The sequence below is a fragment of the Podarcis filfolensis genome, assembly GCF_964270895.1.
Source record: "Podarcis filfolensis genome assembly, chromosome: 2".
Classification (NCBI taxonomy): Eukaryota; Metazoa; Chordata; class Lepidosauria; order Squamata; family Lacertidae; genus Podarcis; species Podarcis filfolensis.
Genome location: NC_139605.1, coordinates 68,790,943 through 68,808,783, shown reverse-complemented (window position 1 = coordinate 68,808,783; position 17,841 = coordinate 68,790,943). Strand labels below are relative to the sequence as shown.

At 40.6% G+C, this 17,841-nt stretch overlaps 1 protein-coding gene and 1 long non-coding RNA gene across 2 annotated transcripts in view; one reads left to right on the top strand and one right to left on the bottom strand.

The window, feature by feature from the left end:
• The window catches only part of LOC310756330 (solute carrier family 22 member 4-like), a 52,981-nt gene that overhangs the window by 4,096 nt on the left and 31,044 nt on the right, over positions 1–17,841 (bottom strand). The window contains exons 4-9 of the mRNA XM_083600140.1: positions 14,450–14,621; positions 7,339–7,465; positions 5,563–5,660; positions 3,648–3,862; positions 1,967–2,149; positions 608–743 (exon numbers count right to left, since the gene is read on the bottom strand). Of these exons, the coding sequence (XP_083456266.1) occupies positions 608–743; positions 1,967–2,149; positions 3,648–3,862; positions 5,563–5,660; positions 7,339–7,465; positions 14,450–14,621 (931 nt within the window). The remainder of the gene's footprint in view (positions 1–607; positions 744–1,966; positions 2,150–3,647; positions 3,863–5,562; positions 5,661–7,338; positions 7,466–14,449; positions 14,622–17,841) is intronic.
• LOC310756351 lies at positions 752–1,449 on the top strand. The gene is made up of 2 exons (XR_014544824.1): positions 752–908; positions 1,282–1,449. It is a non-coding gene; the product is annotated as an uncharacterized lncRNA (long non-coding RNA).

Genomic DNA, 17,841 nt, shown 5'->3' with positions numbered 1-17,841 from the left:
GTCGTGTTCAAGGGGGGGCATTCCACAAAGGAGGGGAAGAATGCAGTAGGGTCATGGGGTGAAAAGCGGAGATGCAGAATAAAAGAGAGAAGTGGCTTCAGAAATAGAATTAGGATGGTGAAAAGCAAGCTTAGTAGTTGACTGGGGTGGGAAGTAGATGCTCTAAACATCAGGAAAACCGTTATGACATTGAGAGCTGTTCGACAGTGGAACGGTCTCCCTCATTCCTTTGAGGTTTATAAGCAGAGGGATGGCCATCTGTCATGGATGCTTTAGCTGAGAGTCCTGCAGTGCAGAGGGTTGGACTAGATGACCCTTGGGGTCCCTTCCAACTCTACAATTCTATTATTCTAGAGTGTTCATGTGGGAAAGGCAGAGGGAGTGGTGAGCAGAGCAAGCAGGGGCAAAGTACCTAGTAGTATATAAGAACCTTAAAGAAACAAACTTATTTTCCTTTATGGTTTGGTTTAGCTCCTAGCATCCTGTTGAAGCTTGCATAGCATCTAAGTAGATTTGACATTCTGCCTCCAGGCGAAAAGTTCATTATACTCCATGACGTCAAAAATACAATGCAAGGGGGAGCTTTATTTTAGTAAAATGTGTTTACCCTTTAACTCGCAGCATCTCTTCAAACGTTTCTGGCAGAGGATTCCCATAACTCTCTGGGAGGAACAGGGTGAGAATCCCTATCAGCACAGTCAGACTGCCCATGACGATATAAGGTAGAAATCTATCATATGCACCTGGTGAGAGACAGAAGTTCCAAAGTTTAGATTATATTCCAATATAGTTACAGAAGAACTGAAGTAATTATTACTTTATCATATTTGCATACTGTCCTTCCTCTAAGGATACCAAGGCAGCATGCATGGGTTTATCCATTTCACCCTCAACAATGTTCTTATGAGGTAAGGTAAAGGTACCCCTGCCCGTACGGGCCAGTCGTGACCGACTCTGGGGTTGCGCGCCCATCTCGCTTAAGAGGCCGGGGGCCAGCGCTGTCCGGAGACACTTCCGGGTCACGTGGCCAGCGTGACGAAGCTGCTCTGGCGAGCCAGCACCAGCGCAGCACACGGAAACGCCGTTTACCTTCCCGCTATAAAGCAGTACCTATTTATCTACTTGCACTTAAGGGTGCTTTCAAACTGCTAGGTGGGCAGGAGCTGGGACCGAACGACGGGAGCTCACCCCGCCGCGGGGATTCGAACCGCCGACCATACGATCGGCAAGTCCTAGGCGCTGAGGTTTTACCCACAGCGCCACCCACGTCCCTCTTATGAGGTAGGCTAGGTTAAAACACAGTGAATATTTCAAGATATGGCGGGGGGGGGGAGAATTTCATATTTTAACATGAAATTAGCCAATTTTGACTTCCTGAAACAATATGCAAACTGAAATGCGGTTATCCTTCAAAATTCATACTTCTCTGAATTTTGCAGTTCTCCAACCCCCCCCCAAATGTGAACACAAATATATACATACTCAGTTTGCATAAAAATATATACATTGGTAAAAGCATAATCAAAAATTGCACTGTATGAGGGGAAATTGCTTGCAAAATGTGTATTAGGAGAAATGTGAACTAAAATGCTGATAAATTTTCATGAGAACTAAAAAAAAAAGCAAACTGATGTGAAAATGTTACAAACTGAATTTAAGGTTATTAAAAAAAATAAAAACCAAGTGAAAACAAAGCTGTCAGATTATCCATCCCTAGTTTAAAGTCATTCAGTTTCATAATCCTAAATTAGATGGGAACTGGGAAGTGAAGGTTGTTTTAAAAACGTAGCTCAAATGCATAATAAATAATAATTACATTACTGCATGTTGGAAGTTTGAGGGTAAGTGTTTTGAAGCAAGGAGTGACTCATGGATAAGGCAGTCAGAATTGAACTTATGCAACAGCTACCTAGAGATGACAGAAAAGTGAACTGCAAGATTCTTAAAATGATAGGACACTTCTTACCAAGGTAAACAAAGTAAGGAGCAATGATGCTGCCCACACGGGATGACATGGAGGTGGCACCTACGGCCATGTTTCTTACTATGGTTGGATAGAGCTCTGCGGTGTAAACATAAAGCATAGAGAAGGCAGACGTGATGCCAAATTTCCCCAACATCACCAAGATAACAGACAGGAGGTTGAGGTCTGCAGAAAAACAGAAACGGAGTCATAAGACCTCTATTGTTATTCACCACCTTTCCAGAAATCCTCCTTTTATCCCAACTATTCTTACTTATCCTACAAACTGTTTTAAATGTTGCTAAGAGCACTGCAGCATGTCAGCATATATGCCTTGTTGGTTAGTGGTACCTGTAAATACTTGATTTACACAACAGGTCTGAGATTAAGCTGCAGGTATACTAGTTCCAAGGGACGCGGGTGGCGCTGTGGGTAAAACCTCAGCGCCTAGGACTTGCCGATCGCATGGTCGGCGGTTCGAATCCCCACGGCGGGGTGCGCTCCCGTCGTTCGGTCCCAGCGCCTGCCAACCTAGCAGTTCGAAAGCACCCCCGGGTGCAAGTAGATAAATAGGGACCGCTTACTAGCGGGAAGGTAAACGGCGTTTCCGTGTGCTGCGCTGGCTCGCCAGATGCAGCTTGTCACGCTGGCCACGTGACCCGGAAGTGTCTGCGGACAGCGCTGGCTCACGGCCTCTAGAGTGAGATGAGCGCACAACCCTAGAGTCTGGCAAGACTGGCCCGTACGGGCAGGGGTACCTTTACCTTTACCTTTTATACTAGTTCCAATAGCTAAATGTAGAAAATCTAATTAACCATAATAGCATTAAATGCACCAAATAAGTTTCTTAACTATTTAACATTGAACATTTGTTATATAGGCAGGGCCATTAAGAGGTGTGCCTTCATCCATGATATTAACCTTTGCCAGAGTTAGACAAGGCTGATGGGAGTTGTGGTTCAAAACATCTGAAGGCTGCACCATCACTACCAACCAGAGACTTGTCATTTTCTGCATGGGTGCAAGTAAATGAAGGCACTAAGAAGGCAAGGACCTGGTCCAGTCAACCTCTGAGCTACATAGCTTTCATTTATACACATAGATAGGACTAGGAAGTGAAGTTTTCATGCTTCAAATCCCTGTTAGAATAAATGCATGATGATATGTCCTAAAGTACAGAGGAAGCAAGTCCATAATCTAACTTGCAACATGGATAAGCGACTAGGATAATGGAGCTAAACAAAACTCAAGGATACTTAGCTCAAGTTGGTCTTTTCCAATACCCAATCCTCTAGCAGAGTCTTTACACCAGGGGTGGGGAACCCTAAGCCCAGGAGCCAAATATGGCCCTCCATGCCTTTATGTGTGGCTCTCAGGACACTTCCCTGACCACAGCCTTCACTGGCCCAGCTGCACACCCTCAAGTGTTTTTGTCTGCCTGGAATATGTCCTTGAACTTTGTTAATGCCTCTTGCTTGCCCAGATGGAGGATAGGGCATTGCATGTAGCCCAGTATATAAAGTTTATGCTTCACACTTTTGCCTCAGCCTAAACACTGCCATCTGGTGCTCAGAAGGTTGCCCAGAAAGAAATGCGGCCATTGAAATGAAAAATGTTCTCCACCCCTGCCTTGCACAGTACGGTCAAATATCAACACATCTATAGCATTGGTGGGTGTTCATACTTGGAGGTACCAGTTGAATGAACAGAATAACTCCTCCACCCAAGAAAAGGGTGCCAGCTATTGAATAACGCCGAGGTAAGGTTCGCAGCAGAAGCCAAGCAATCACATAGGCTGGAACCTCGATTACTGCTGACAGGAAACAATTGAGGTAGGCATCTCCATGTAGATTGGGGGTGTTGAGTGACAAGCCAAAGTAGCCAATAGATGTAAACATCCTGGAATAGGAAAGGGAGAAATAATAATAATGTGCCTTGATGTTCAAAGTATTAGCCAATACAACAATAGCTAGTTATTTTCTACGCTACCATTCCATGGAACAACACTTTGTTTTAGAATGTATTTGTGGTTTTAAACTTTTTTGTATACTGCCCTGAGATCCATTTTCAGATCAGAGTGCTCTACACATTTTAAAAATAAATAAAATAAAATGTTTTCATCCCAAAAGACAAGCGTAACACTTGCCTTACCAATCAGACCAAAGGTCACTGAGCACTACTCTCAGTCAGAGGCAAGTAGTAACAACATTTACAGAATTTTGCCCCTCCAAAAGGTATAGCTAAGACACATTGGACATTTTCTAGCTTTGATTTTATTTTCTTGTTTGAAATAAGAAGTTTTAAATAAGAGCCTCTATATAGGCCCAGCCATGGAAAGAAATTTTCTAGCTTTTAATCCTGACATATGTAGGAAGGTAGGAACCTTATCAGGTTTCTGTTACCCAAGGTCTCAAGCCAGGAGTGGAGAATCTGTTGTTGGATTCCAAGTGCATCAGCCCCCACCAGCAAGGCCAATGGTCAGGGATGATGGGAACTGTAATCCAAGAACATGTGGCAGGTCAAAGATTCCCTAGGCCTGAGTTGCACTATATGAGATTTTCATGAGCAGGGAGAATTATTATTTTTTGTGGCTGTTCTGCAGTTGAGTTGCTATGTAACTGAGGGGACTTTACTCTGAAGATGAAATATGGTCTAATAGATACCCATTATTTGACGCTCTCAGTTACCCACATCCATACAGTGCCAGCATTTGTTACGGCTCTTTGTAAGAAGTGCTTTCATTAGTAACAGCTCTGAATCTTCAAAATGGTCTGGATTTCCTAATGGCCATTTAGTAAGCTAAGTATACTAAGCCCACAACATTTAACTTGTCTGCATTCAGCTTTACATGCATGCCAAAAAGAAGGGGGTGGGCAGAAAGGAGGCAGGGTTCTGGGGAAATTATTTTGACAATCCCACCTGCAATTGAACCCAGTGGGTTTCTACTATATGTGATTTTGGCTTTAGGCACGATCTTCAGAACGTAAACCCTGTGTAAGTTGTGGACTTACTGTACCTCAAGCGGGTGCATTTTTTCCTCTTGTTTCCATCTTGTAGAAACGTTCAAGAATGTTTAGTAGTTTTAGTGCAAAGAACAAGGAAGCAGCTATTTTGGAATTCCCTGACCTGGGAGGCCCATTTGATTTCTTCGTTTGTCTCAGCTGTTTGCTTTTTAGTGAAGACATTTTTATTCTGATAGGTATTTGACCTGCCAGGATGAAGAATTTTAGTGGGGAATTATTAGGTTTGTTTTGGTTTTTAAAAAGACTATTTTCCTTGACTGTTTTTCTTTTATTGAACATTGCCAGACATAATTGTTGTTACTGGGCCACTTCTGCATGCATTAAGGGAGTAGCCCCCATCACTGTCCTCAATTTCATAAGGAATCCATTTAATATCGCAGAGGCTAGAAACATGTAGAAACTAAATATTCCCACAATTGCAGTAGACTGCTGAACAACTCGCAAAATAATGTATGTTGAATTTGAACCTGCTATTTAAACACTTAGGTAGGAATTTGAACAACTCAGTTCATACATGGTTTGCAGTGTCCATATTCCCTTGATCCTTATGTGATTTAGAAACATACACACACTTACCACAAGAGAAGAGAAAAGACAGTGATAGTTGCAATATTTCGGGTTCTGAACAAGTCCAGAAGTAATCCTTGCTGCTGCTTGGCCTTCATATCTTGTATCTTAGGAGTGGGGGGAAAGAAAGTGAAAATGATTCCCAAAAACAAAACAAGCTTAAAAGCCCTCAATATACAAAATGGAAAACAATTGTGATCAGGGCGGTGGTGCAAAAAAACTGAAGTCATGAAATAGGATTCAAGTTAGCTGGAAATCAGTTGTTAGATACAGGTAATCCACTATCATATGTCTAAGGGAAGTTCTGAGACACCATTACATTTCTGAGTCTGATTTCAATGAATCTATGTGACTGTAGCAGATATGCTATAAAGACTTAGGAAAAATAGACTGTTAATTCGTGAAAGGAGGGAAAGTAAAATTATATTAGTTTCAAGATAAATTTACAGGACACTAATTTGAAAAGAGGGAAAGGATTTGCTGAAATGGATAATTGACCTAGAATACAAAAAAGGGAGGTGTGAGGAGGTCAGGGAAATAAGCCAATGAAAGATAAGTAATGGGAGGATTGATTTGTTTTTAATTGTTTTTATTTTTCAGTATTTTGTACTTTTTGTTTTATTATTCCCCCCCCCCCCATTTTTGTAATTATTTGAAACTTCAATAAATATTATTTTTTTAAAAAATACATTTCTGAGTCTGATTTCTTCCCCTTTTGTAGTGGTCCTGTTATCAAATGTATTCTGTTGTTCACTGCAGTATGTCAGCTACCTATTTTATGTGTAAAATGAACACAAGGCTAGAACTGTCCCGCTCCACCTTTTTCTTTTAGCAATAGTAAAGCCATTGGTGGAACCAAGTTCAGAATTCAAGGTAAGGTGCAGAAGAGGGTTACAGGTTAGAAATCTACCTTACAGTAGAAAGCTAGATGAGTTCAACTCAATTAGGAGTGGGGAACTGGATCCAGTCAGTGGGTCAGGTCCTTATCACTACCCTTCATGGGCCAACTCTGATAGGCTGGCAGGACGGCCCACCTGTCAATCACTTGGTGCCACATGGAATCAGGTGACCTGTTTCCCTTTGCCCATAGCAGACTAGAGCAACCAGTTGGCCCTTGCACATGTTTCTACAACACTGCTCAGAGACTAAGGGAATTTAAGTGAGTTATTTTACTAACACATTAGCAACAGGTTAGAAAGTCACAGGTTGCCAATTAAAAAATAATAATCTAATGCTAAACACCATTTTATCTCAGTGAAAATATTTTTCAAAGCTAATGATTTGCCCACCAAACTGAGATCCTTATTTTTACTTCTTTGTTGAAAGCATCCAAAGATCTTGCCACAAAGAACAGGCAAACAAGACACACCTATCTTTCAGCAAATTAAGAGAGTTCTTGCTGCTAAAGTAATCAGAGCTGGCACAAGACATTTTGACAGGTGAGGAAGACCCTAAAATAGTGCCCCCCTCTCTGCCAGGGAAGAAGGGGTGAGTGAACAAGGCAGGGAAGAAAGAAAGACATCAGGATCTGCTGCCCCTGGGGATCCTGATGTCTGGCGGTGATTGCCTCACCTTGCCTCATGGGTGGGCTGGCCCTGAAAGTAATAATAAACGTAAGGACTGCATGAGCCATCAACTGCCAGTGGCACATATTTACTACTTATTAGTATGACAAATGTTCCAGTTGTGGCTTGTTTACTCTACTGGCTTATTGTAACCACAAAACTCGTTTGAAACAGTTACAAAGAAGGATCACAAAGTAGTCAAGCACATGGAAATATTTACCTCCACAGGATCTATAAGTATTGCTGGGGCTGGAACACCATTTATTTTGGCAGCCTTTCGAATAATAATTTCAGCTTCTTCAAATCTTCCTTGCGAGATCAGCCACCGGGGAGACTCAGGAATGAGCCTGAAACAAGCGTCAAATAATCAAGCTGATATTTTTAAAACTATGAACTTGCTGGTTCAAAGGAACTTTGTAAGCCAATTACTTCCTTAGTTGGAGTTTGTAGATATGATTGAGCAGGCTATGTGTGTTTATGCATGTCTCTCCTGTTTGTGTGTTATGCAGGGAATGAGGTCTCTATTTCATATCAAAAAGGTGCATGAGGGCGAGGTGAGCCAAACTCTTCTTACCTCATGGCTATGTTTTATATGTCACAAATCATAAAAAGGTATTCTTCGTTTAATGTAATGCTAAATAAAAACAATCAGATCTGTTTCAGCAATGGTATGGAGCATATTGATGCTTTAGAAGAGTATCATCAAAGTGTAGAGTTGGAAGGGACTCTGAGCATCACCAAGTCCAATCCCCTGCAATGCTGGAATATCCAGTTGTCCCATATGGGGATCAAACCTGTGACACATGTAAAAGGAAAAGCCAAATAGTCTGGTTCTAAAGCACATTTGCCTCAATATTAATAATACTAAATTTCAGTAAAACTGAAAGCGTGTTTAAACAGCAGCTTTAATGTACAACAACCATTACTAAGGCTGTATACCAATGCTGGAGAACAGGATCCATCCAGCAGTCAGAACTTCAATTCCCCAATCTCCTGCGGGTCACTTTGGCAGGTGAGTGAGGAGGCACACCTGTCAAACAGTTCAGGTCGTGACATCAGGTGACTCAACTTCAAAGAAAAGACTTGGAAGTGCACTCTTAAGGGCATTCCAAATTCTTCCTTCCTTTGCAGCCTGGCTCGAAGTTAGGCTGAGCTGCAACTGAGGATACCTTCCAAAAGGGGCTGACTGCAAACCTAGCTGGGATTGGCACTGACTGCAAACCCTACTTACAGCAGGGATTATTGGAAATATATCTGTAGTGTGATGCTGGCCCTGATTCGACATCAGTAATATGGTAACGGTACAGATGTAATGTAGAAGTAGGCTTCGTGAGTGCTTTTTTCTTGCTTGCATACATTTTAAAAAAATGAATCATAGTTCAAAAAAATGCTTTGGGCATGGCGTGTGTACACATCAATGCTCATTTACAATTTGGAGGAAGAGCTTGCTTTGACATTTTGAGGGCATTCTTTGCAGTGGCACGAAAACCTGCAAAACTGAATTGCAGCAGGAACTTAGCAAAATGAGGAAATGTTAGTAGTGCCATCTTGTGGGCTTGGCTGCTTCTCAAGCAGAATCCAAATGAAGTTAGCCAGGAACTGTGCATGTGATTAAGGCAAGTACATGCTTACTTCTCATTAAGGTTGAAATATCATTCTCATAAGTTGAGGCATTGCTTTCTTTCACAGGGGAAATGGTCCCTCTTTACAGAAAAACACTTCAGAAATTAGATATTCTAGTATCTGTAGAAAGTTTTGAATGATAAGAAACTGCTGTGTCCCCCCCCAAATGCTCAGATATTAATGTAAATGTCAATTCCTTTATAACAGAGATGAAATATATAGAATGTGCAAACCAAATGCTAGGATTTCGCATTTGGACTTTCTAAGATTTTGACAACAGAAAGATGTTTTTATCCCTGTGGATCATTATGGATTTGTTTTCTGTTTTGCTGATTTGTTCATGGATAATACCCCAAAACACTACTTGTTCCTTCACTAGGACTCCTCTGTTCACAGAAGTCATCATAAGCTGGCACAAAATAATGGCCCATTCCTCTAATTCTGGCAAAGAACTGATCTGAACCCTACACAGCTACCGGTTCTCTTGCTCCCCCTTCCTTATGCGGTAGGGTAGTGCTACTCTCTCTCTCTCTCTCTCTCTCTCTCTCTCTCTCTCTCTGTGTGTGTGTGTGTGGACCAAAGCAAGGCTTTCCCCTTACATGATACTCTATGGGCCATTAATTGGCCAGGTAACAGTTGTAAATACTTGCAAAGCTTAGGAACTTTATATAGGGTTAACACCCGAGGCATTTATGGGACTGGAATGCTAAGGACAAATACTACTGGTAGACACTGCATAAGCTTTTTCTAAATCTCTGTGAAAAGGAACATGGGAAGCTGCCTTATACCAAGTCAGTCCATTGGTTCATCCAGCTCAGTAATTATCCATGCTGACTCGCAACAGCTCTTCACAATATCAGCTAGGGGACATTCCTATCCCTGCCTAGGAACTTCAGACCTTCTGCATGCATGGCAAGTGTTCCATCACTGAGTTAGGGCACGTCTGCCATCTCTAGAAGGCTTGATAAAGAATGAGGTGGCCACTCATGACCATAAAAGAAAAAAATATAGTTTCTCACAAGTGCACTTTGATCTGATCTCATGTCAGGGGCTTTTGTACGGTATCATCTTATAGATACATTTCCAATGGGAATTTGAAAAGAACCATTTTTCCCACATACTTTTAAAAAATGCATAAATGCCACTTTTCAACCAAAATGTCCCCAAAGTAAGATAAAAACATTAGTTTTAATTAAGAACAACTGTTAAATGCTAAACATAGTAAATTCAAAACACAGTAATACTAAGCATAGTATCCAGGCCATACTTACTAGAAGCATGCCCTACTGAGCTCAGTGGAGCTTATTTCTAGACACAAATATGTCACACTGTAGCAAACAAGTATTTAGATTTCTGCTGCAAACAAATTGGTCTGCACTGTAATTTAACCAATATAAAATAGGACTGATTTTCCGCAAGCAACCAAGGGGGGAGAGGAAAGAATTTCACAATAGCTTTATTTCATGAGCCCAATACTTTCTTGTTCAGGAATCCCGAGGGTATAATGCACAGGTTCCTCTATCCAAACCCCACCGTATGTGCACAGAAGGAGAACCAAGCTCCGACAGGAAATGGGAGGTCTATGTGCATGTCCCTTATTCCCATCCAGCTCCTTGCAAACTTTTGAGGAACATGAGCTTTAGTATATTTAGTGTTGTATTTTATTTTAAACTTAAGTTATTGTAGGTTTATTATTTATGTATTTATTTTAAATTATACACCACTTTGCACCTCATCTGGGTCTCAAAGCAGTTTACAAAGAATAAAGAAAATACAATACAATAAAATATAAATTAAAATGTTGCCCAGAGAATGTATGTTATGGGGTGACTAATACATACAGACATTCAGAGAAAAGGGCTGGATGGAGACACAAGAGGTCTGAAGCTCCCTCTATTTCCTATAATGCCCAGTCCACAGAGCTCAAAACCCTATACATGCAGGTGCTTGCCTGCAAGGATGTTTTTGTTTAATACAAAAGAGAAAAAATAATAAAAAAGGCAGTAGTAAGGCATTTCTGTAACAAAGTGAATTAATTTGCTTAAACCTATAAAAACCATTAAACCACATTCTCTTTATCACCTTAATATTAAAACAGAGGCTGTTCACTGAGAGAGGATTCTACAAGTTCGGATCTATACATGAAAATAAGTTGAGAAGTTGTCTGTTTGGCATAACTCACTTCACATCACAGATCTTCTCTGAGCGTCAAGCTAAGCATAATAGGTCACCACTCTCTTGTATGCTACTTCACCAAGTCATGGACAAAATAACTCTAAATATATATATATGTATATATATAATCTCTTTTCATACTGAAACCACATAACCAGCCAGAAGCGAGTTCAGTGAGAATTTGTTTAAATTTGTATTGATTTGAAAAAAAAGGTGTAAAGGAAATGACTGCAACTGAAAGCCAAAAGAGAAATATCCAAGAGCACTTAAGAGGGGTAGTTTTGTGTACACACACAGGGGAATTACCAAGTGTTGAAATGGCCAAGGCTGAAATGCATGAAAATCCAAGAGTTGTAGTGAACATGAGGGAAGAATGCATGGAAAACACAAAATTAACCCTCCTCCAAAAGGGGGGGGGGGAGGAGAGAGAGTGCATTTTGTTTCCTGAGCATAATAACATGGCCACTCAAGCCAAAGTCTGCTTCCTACACCCTACATACTGTCTAATAATTACCTTCCAAGATTACTTTCCATTCTGGGACCCCTAAAGCTGTTCCTATAAATACCCATCTTCCAAGAAACTAGCTTCACATCTAAAGTGTATCAGGCAAACTGGAAAAGAGAGATTCCACTTGGATGTCAGATTGCTGCAACCCATCTCCTTCAATCTTATGTTATTTGGCCAGCAGAACTGGAAAAGGAGAGTACCTCTGTTTGGGAGTTTGCTACAGATACCTGTGACAGTCTTTTCAAAAATGTGGCCCATTATAAAATGTGGTCTCTTACTTTGTAGCTGCTGAATCACATGGACACTGGCTAGCTATGAGCTCAACAACTCAAGATTTGCAGGAACAAAAAGCAGGAAAATTAGAAGTGGAAGGAAGAACTATATGAAGACACAAGAAGTAACTAAAGGGAAAACTCTCTAGTGCAACCACCATAGGATACAATACATATGGTAGCTAGCAGGATTTTGATTAAAACTATCTGCTGTTTTATTTTTGTGGAACCAAGGCTGAAAAGTAGGACATTTCAGGGAGTCAGGTCAACCCCAAGGCACATTTCTAATCTCTAACAGTCAGCTTTACCCTTCAGCAAACTGGCAAACTGATTAGCAGAGTAGAAAGCAGCTGGGACCAAGGTTGAACCACGTTTTTGTTTCAGCAGCTAAAGTGGGGAATTCATTTTAGAAGTTTCTCCCTAGCAAAAACACACATCAAACATCAGCCACCAGAAACTTAGGGAGAGGGCTTTGGTGGACAAGATTAAAGATGGAGGACACCTATGTAGAACTCAAACAAGTAGTCAGTAGTCTGAGGTTGGGAGGAATGGAGTATGGGTGGAGAAAAGACACCATACACATTCCCTGTAGACTAAAATGTAATGAAGCAAAATTGCTTAACAGGGTAGCAGATTCTTAAAACCCTTTTAAAAATGCACAGTTCCTGTATATTAAGAGCATCTGAAACTGATGTGTTCACAATAGTGAAATTTTAAGGCCACTGCCAAATCATTATTTCAAGTCAACAAATCTAAAAAGTTGACTGAATCCTTCTCAGAAAATTAAAAATACCCCTTTGTTTGCAGCTGTTCCCACCTCACTCAAGCACATCAAAAGTGGGTGCAGAGATGGTCAAATACCGTTATCAATAGGTCTACAAGGTAGAATCTGTACTAGTTTTTCTAGCCTGTTGTAACTAGCCACCACTTGAATTACCACTGTGCAATTTCTAGGAGAGTGAATGCCTTATGTTCTGTCGCCCAGAACTTGGGGAATAGGAGAAGGAAAGCAGATAATAGTATTCAAAAGTGTGTGTGTAAACAAAACAAAAGGCCTAATGCAAGAAAAAGAAAGAAACAGAGCTGGGATTGCAGAAAGGCCTGAGGTAGTGGGGGGAAAGGCGTGTTAGCTATGGAGCAGAAGAGGTGGGGGGACTCAGAGAGCCCTGCGGTGGTGAAGGAAGCAGGGAAGAGAGTGTGTGCGCACTATGGGGTACAGAGAGAACAAGGGATAAATGAGTTAGCATAAATACATTAAATTAAATGTGATATGTCCCTCAAGAACATTTGAGCTGTACACCACATTTTAGAATCAACTTAACAGCTTTTTCAGTGAAGATGAAAAATTATTAGCTGGAGGGTAGGGTGGGGTAGGGGAATAAAAAGGCCCATACTCCTGTTCATGTTATTTGGAGCAGACACCAACTATAGAATGAATAAAAAACTATTATTACTGAAATATTTAGTGCCAACATATTGCTAGCTACTGGAGAAAAAAATTCTGTCAGGGGAAATCCATGGGCACCAGGGCAGACAGGGGCAGATGGAGGGCAGAATTAGCCCAGGAGCAAAGTGTTGGGAGTAGTGTGGCTCTTCTTCTACTTCACCATCTGAATACCCTACTAGTGAAAATAGCTATAGCATTAAGCTGCTACAAATGGTGATGCTGGAATAAACTTAACATCACATCCCAAACTGAGCAGTAATGCAGGAGCGAATACCAAGCAAAACATACACACCCAGTCCAAGACAGGTACATATGTGTTTTCAATATTTTTCTGGTTTTAGAAGTTGAGTTAGATTCAGCATCCGTGTTAAGAATCATTAGGTCATTCAAAGGTTTTTAGGGAGCTATTCCCCCCCCTAAAGATGAACTTGCAATGCCTTCCCCAATCCCTCACTATGCCTAGATATGTCAGAGTTGCAAACAAGTAAATAGGCTACATATATCAAATACAGTGGTACCTTGGTTGTCGAACGTAATCCGTTCTGGAAGACCGTTCCTCTTCCGAAACGTTCAACAACTGAGGTGCAAAGGGCGCTTGGCAAAGTCAATGGAGGAAATTGAAAAAAATGCAGCAGAAGCTGTTTGACTTTGGAGGCACATTCGAAAACGGAAACATTTTCTACTGGGTTTTTGGCGTTTGAAAACCGAAACGTTTGGCTTCCAAGATGCTCGAAAACCGAGGTACCACTGTACATACAGAAGGTATCCAACTGAAATTATATAATGTGATCCGGAAGATTTAACCACTACTTTTCTATGACTACTATTGGAGGAGCAAGGTGAATTGTCTATTTTATGTAATTTATAACAGATATTTCAGGAATTTTTTTAGTTGTAACTATGAAGAAAATGGGGATGGAAGAAAATTAGAGAAAGGGAAAGGTTGTACAAGTGTGCTCATCTAGTAAGATTCAAAAAAGGCAATAAAAAAGCTGGAGGAAAAAGAATAAGAAAAGAGAGAAATAATTTCAAAATTGCATTGAAGAGCCGGCACACGATGCACTCAACCAAGCTACCAGAGTCAGTCAGGCTCTAAAAAGAAAGATAATTTATCTGTAAAGAACATGTTCGGCATTGAAGACAATTCTGTTCTCTGCAACCAAAATGCCAGGGGTGGGGAATATATCCACAGCAACCAAAGGCTGTTAAAATCCTCCAGCTGGTTATATAACAATGCAAGTTGAAGGCTATCAGCTACAGATGACACATTTCTGAAGCTGAACGCCTTTCAAACATTAAGACTCACCACCACAGTGGAACGCAGCAAACCCCAGGTACAGTAAGAGCCAGTAGCAGCATCCGCCATTCTCTGATGAAGTAAGCAAATAGTGGCAGCAACATGTAGCCAATTGCAAAAAATATGCAAACTCCTAATGTAGAGAATATAATACGAACTGATTTGCCAAGAATTTCTGTGCCTGTTCAAAACAAGGAGTGTGGGTTAGCATCTTAACTCTCTCCCCCCTCTTTAAAAAAAAGTTACTCGAAATATTCTATTGCATTTTGAAAAATGAATACAGTCTTTAAAATGGAGCCATTTCTCCTAGAACATTTCAAGAGAAGTATGGCCCAGAATTAAGCTATGCTTGTAACTATGGTTTAATGTGTAAGATAGGATATAATGCTGGGGGAGGGGGAAGAAATGGGAGGGGATTATCAAACACAGCTATAACATTATTAAGAATCTGTTTCAACCTCTATTAAAAAATATCAGAATTGCCTTTGCTAGGTTTGACCAAGGTTCAGATAATCCATTATTATGTTCCCAACACCAGCGAATCATATCTCTCTAGACACTCAAAAGTAGAGCACGAAAGTAAGAGTCATTCCATTTGTAACCATAGCTTAGATCCAGAGATGTCTTGTGCAAGCGAAAAAGCAATTCTGCTTGAGAAAAGCAGCCCTCCCAATTTCCTCCAATTTTCGCAGCCTACAGCAGTGCATTGTAGCCCAGCCCATTCGGCTCCAGAGGGGCTGCTGACCTCCAGGAGAAGATTTTGCAGGGACCCAGATGGCTTTTTTGGTGGGGAGTCGGGATAGCCCTGTCATACAAGCAGAGTCCCATTTGATCCTATCTCAACCCTACAACTAGTATTAATTCTAACAAAAATGACTAGATGTTTGCCCTACTGTGAGTGCTGAAGACCGCTCCCTGCAAGGCCCTTTCCACCTGGCCTTGGGGGCAGGGCCAGACTCATCCTGCTCAATTTCAGAGATTTCTGGGAGGCCAGAGGGACACTGCCCTGCTGTGAATGCTGAAGAGCCCAGACTCACTGGAACAAACTCTGGGGTTGCGTCAAATGTTGAAAAATGCTTTAAAATGCTTTAAATAAGAAAAATAATCTTAATTTTAAAAACAGAAAATAAGGGCTATAATATCCAAATTTATAATGAGATTTAAGTACTACTTTGGTTCACTCTGAAGAATAATAAAAACACCTGCCACATTCCCCAATAACCATCTGTAACAGAAAGCTTTGAAGAAGGGGGGAACTTCCTGGTGCCAGTGAAGACTATGGGGGCTAATGAATTATTTCTTTGGTGAACCTTCAGTGTCATTAAAAATACACTTATCATTTAGGTAGTCCTTTAAAATATTCAAAGTCCTTCACATACATTGGCCTAAACCAGGGAAAAAGATGGGATATGAATAAATTCTTCTTTTTCTTCATCACTCCAAGTATACATTCAGGAAACTGTTAGGGCCATGGAGCTGTTAGTGCCCCCAATGCAGGCAGAAATGTGTCCATCTGTGGAGAGGGGAAGCAGGGTAGGTAACTAAGGGCAGCCCCCTCTACAATTCTCTCTCCTCTTGAACAGTTGATTGGAACAATCACACATTTAAAACTGGGTTTCCTAAGTGCAGTCCTAGCAGCTGCATCAAAAGAGGGAAACCAAGCACAAGGTATCTGAGGGATTATCTCAGCAATTCCCTCAACAAGCGAAGGAAGAAAGGTCCATATTATTATTGTCATGAAAGTGCATATTACTATTATTCCCATATTGGAGACTGGGAGAATACTTTTGTGTAAAACTCCCTAGTGAGTTTGCAGCTGAGGCAAGATTTGAATTAGGGACTTCACACACTTAGCCACTATGCTACATCATCTCTTACAGTACAATTGCCATTGATACTCATAAAACTGTACCATTATGCATTTCCTTCTCTAAGATGAAGTCACATTACTATTTTGTATTAGGCCCTTTTCCAGTTTAGCATCCAGCAAGTTCAAAAATCAAGACGGCCAAACCTAGGGAATCTAATTATTGTTTAACCTTTAAATTCCCGTTTCATAGGTATCTCATCACAATAGGCCACCCCATGACTGAAAGAAGGCCATTGTGTAAACCCAGTCAGAAATCTTGTAAGATATGAGTGATGAACCAACTGGTGCAGCAAATTTTATATTTTCTTCAGTTCTGTGAAGAACTTTTCTCTGAAGCAGTTTATGGAAAATGAAATAATCAAGTATGTTTACTGGTGACAAGATTCTCAACAATGGGTACCTGAGATTTTGTCATTGAATCCTGCATTTCAGTTCACAATTTCTTATTATGAAGAAGACTGAATTCAGCAGAATCAAGTGGATGGTTCAGATGGATTTTTTGGGAGGTGGGGCGGGTCTCTATCTCTCTTTCATCCACCCACCCACTCCTACCCCCTATTTTACAGTATGCCTTACACATTATGAAACAACTTTGTATGTTCTGGAATGAATTAAGAAAAGAGGCTCCAAAGTTGCATACAAATCAGTTTCTATAAAATAAATATTACGTGATTCTTAGCTAGTAAATGTATTTGTTTGATTTCTGTACATATTTGAGTTCTCCCTTTTCTCTTCATTTCCTGCACTTGTGGCCTCCTTAAACACATTTTAAAAACACAAGTTTGTAATGCTGGAATTGTGTGGAATCGTTTCATAAATTATATTGCTTCATTGCTGAATGCCCCTGCAGAAAATAAAAAGAGGAAGGAAGATACTTTCGGGAATTTGTTCTGTCTTAGTTGGAGCATGCTCAAAAAGGTTTTCAAGAGCTGTGCTACCAGAAATATACATCAGGTCATTTTCAAGTAGACTCTGGCAACTTGAATAATTCTTGAAAATTGCTTGAAAGAACAGTGCAGTCAGTACAACATTTGTTGTGGAAGGAATGTGCACACAAGGGTTATGGGTGCTCTTTTTGACCGCCTTCTTAATTAAGATAGTGTGGCAATATTCCTTTATATACCACCAGGGTGAAGGAGAAAGTATTAGTACACTTTCCTGGCCCTCAGTGCTGCTATTTGCAGTAGGAAAAGAGAACATCTTACCTTAAGAATGCTCTCTTTTTATTTCCAAGAGGAAATTTATATTAATTCTCCTTATGAAACTTAGTTTAAAGTGTCATTAAAGGTTATAAATCTAACCATTCTTGGAAGTCAGATGATGCTTAGAAAATTAATATGTGGCAATACAGTTTTGCTAACATGGAGGGGTGATAAAGAAATTGTAGTACTAAAGTTTATGAGCCAGCCTCATAATGTGGGTATGTTTTTGATCAAGGTAAAACAGGGTGGAATTCTCTGTCTGCCTCTGAAGACTAAGGAATGACACACACAAACTTGGGATCCATGCTGGGGATCAAACCCATGGAGAT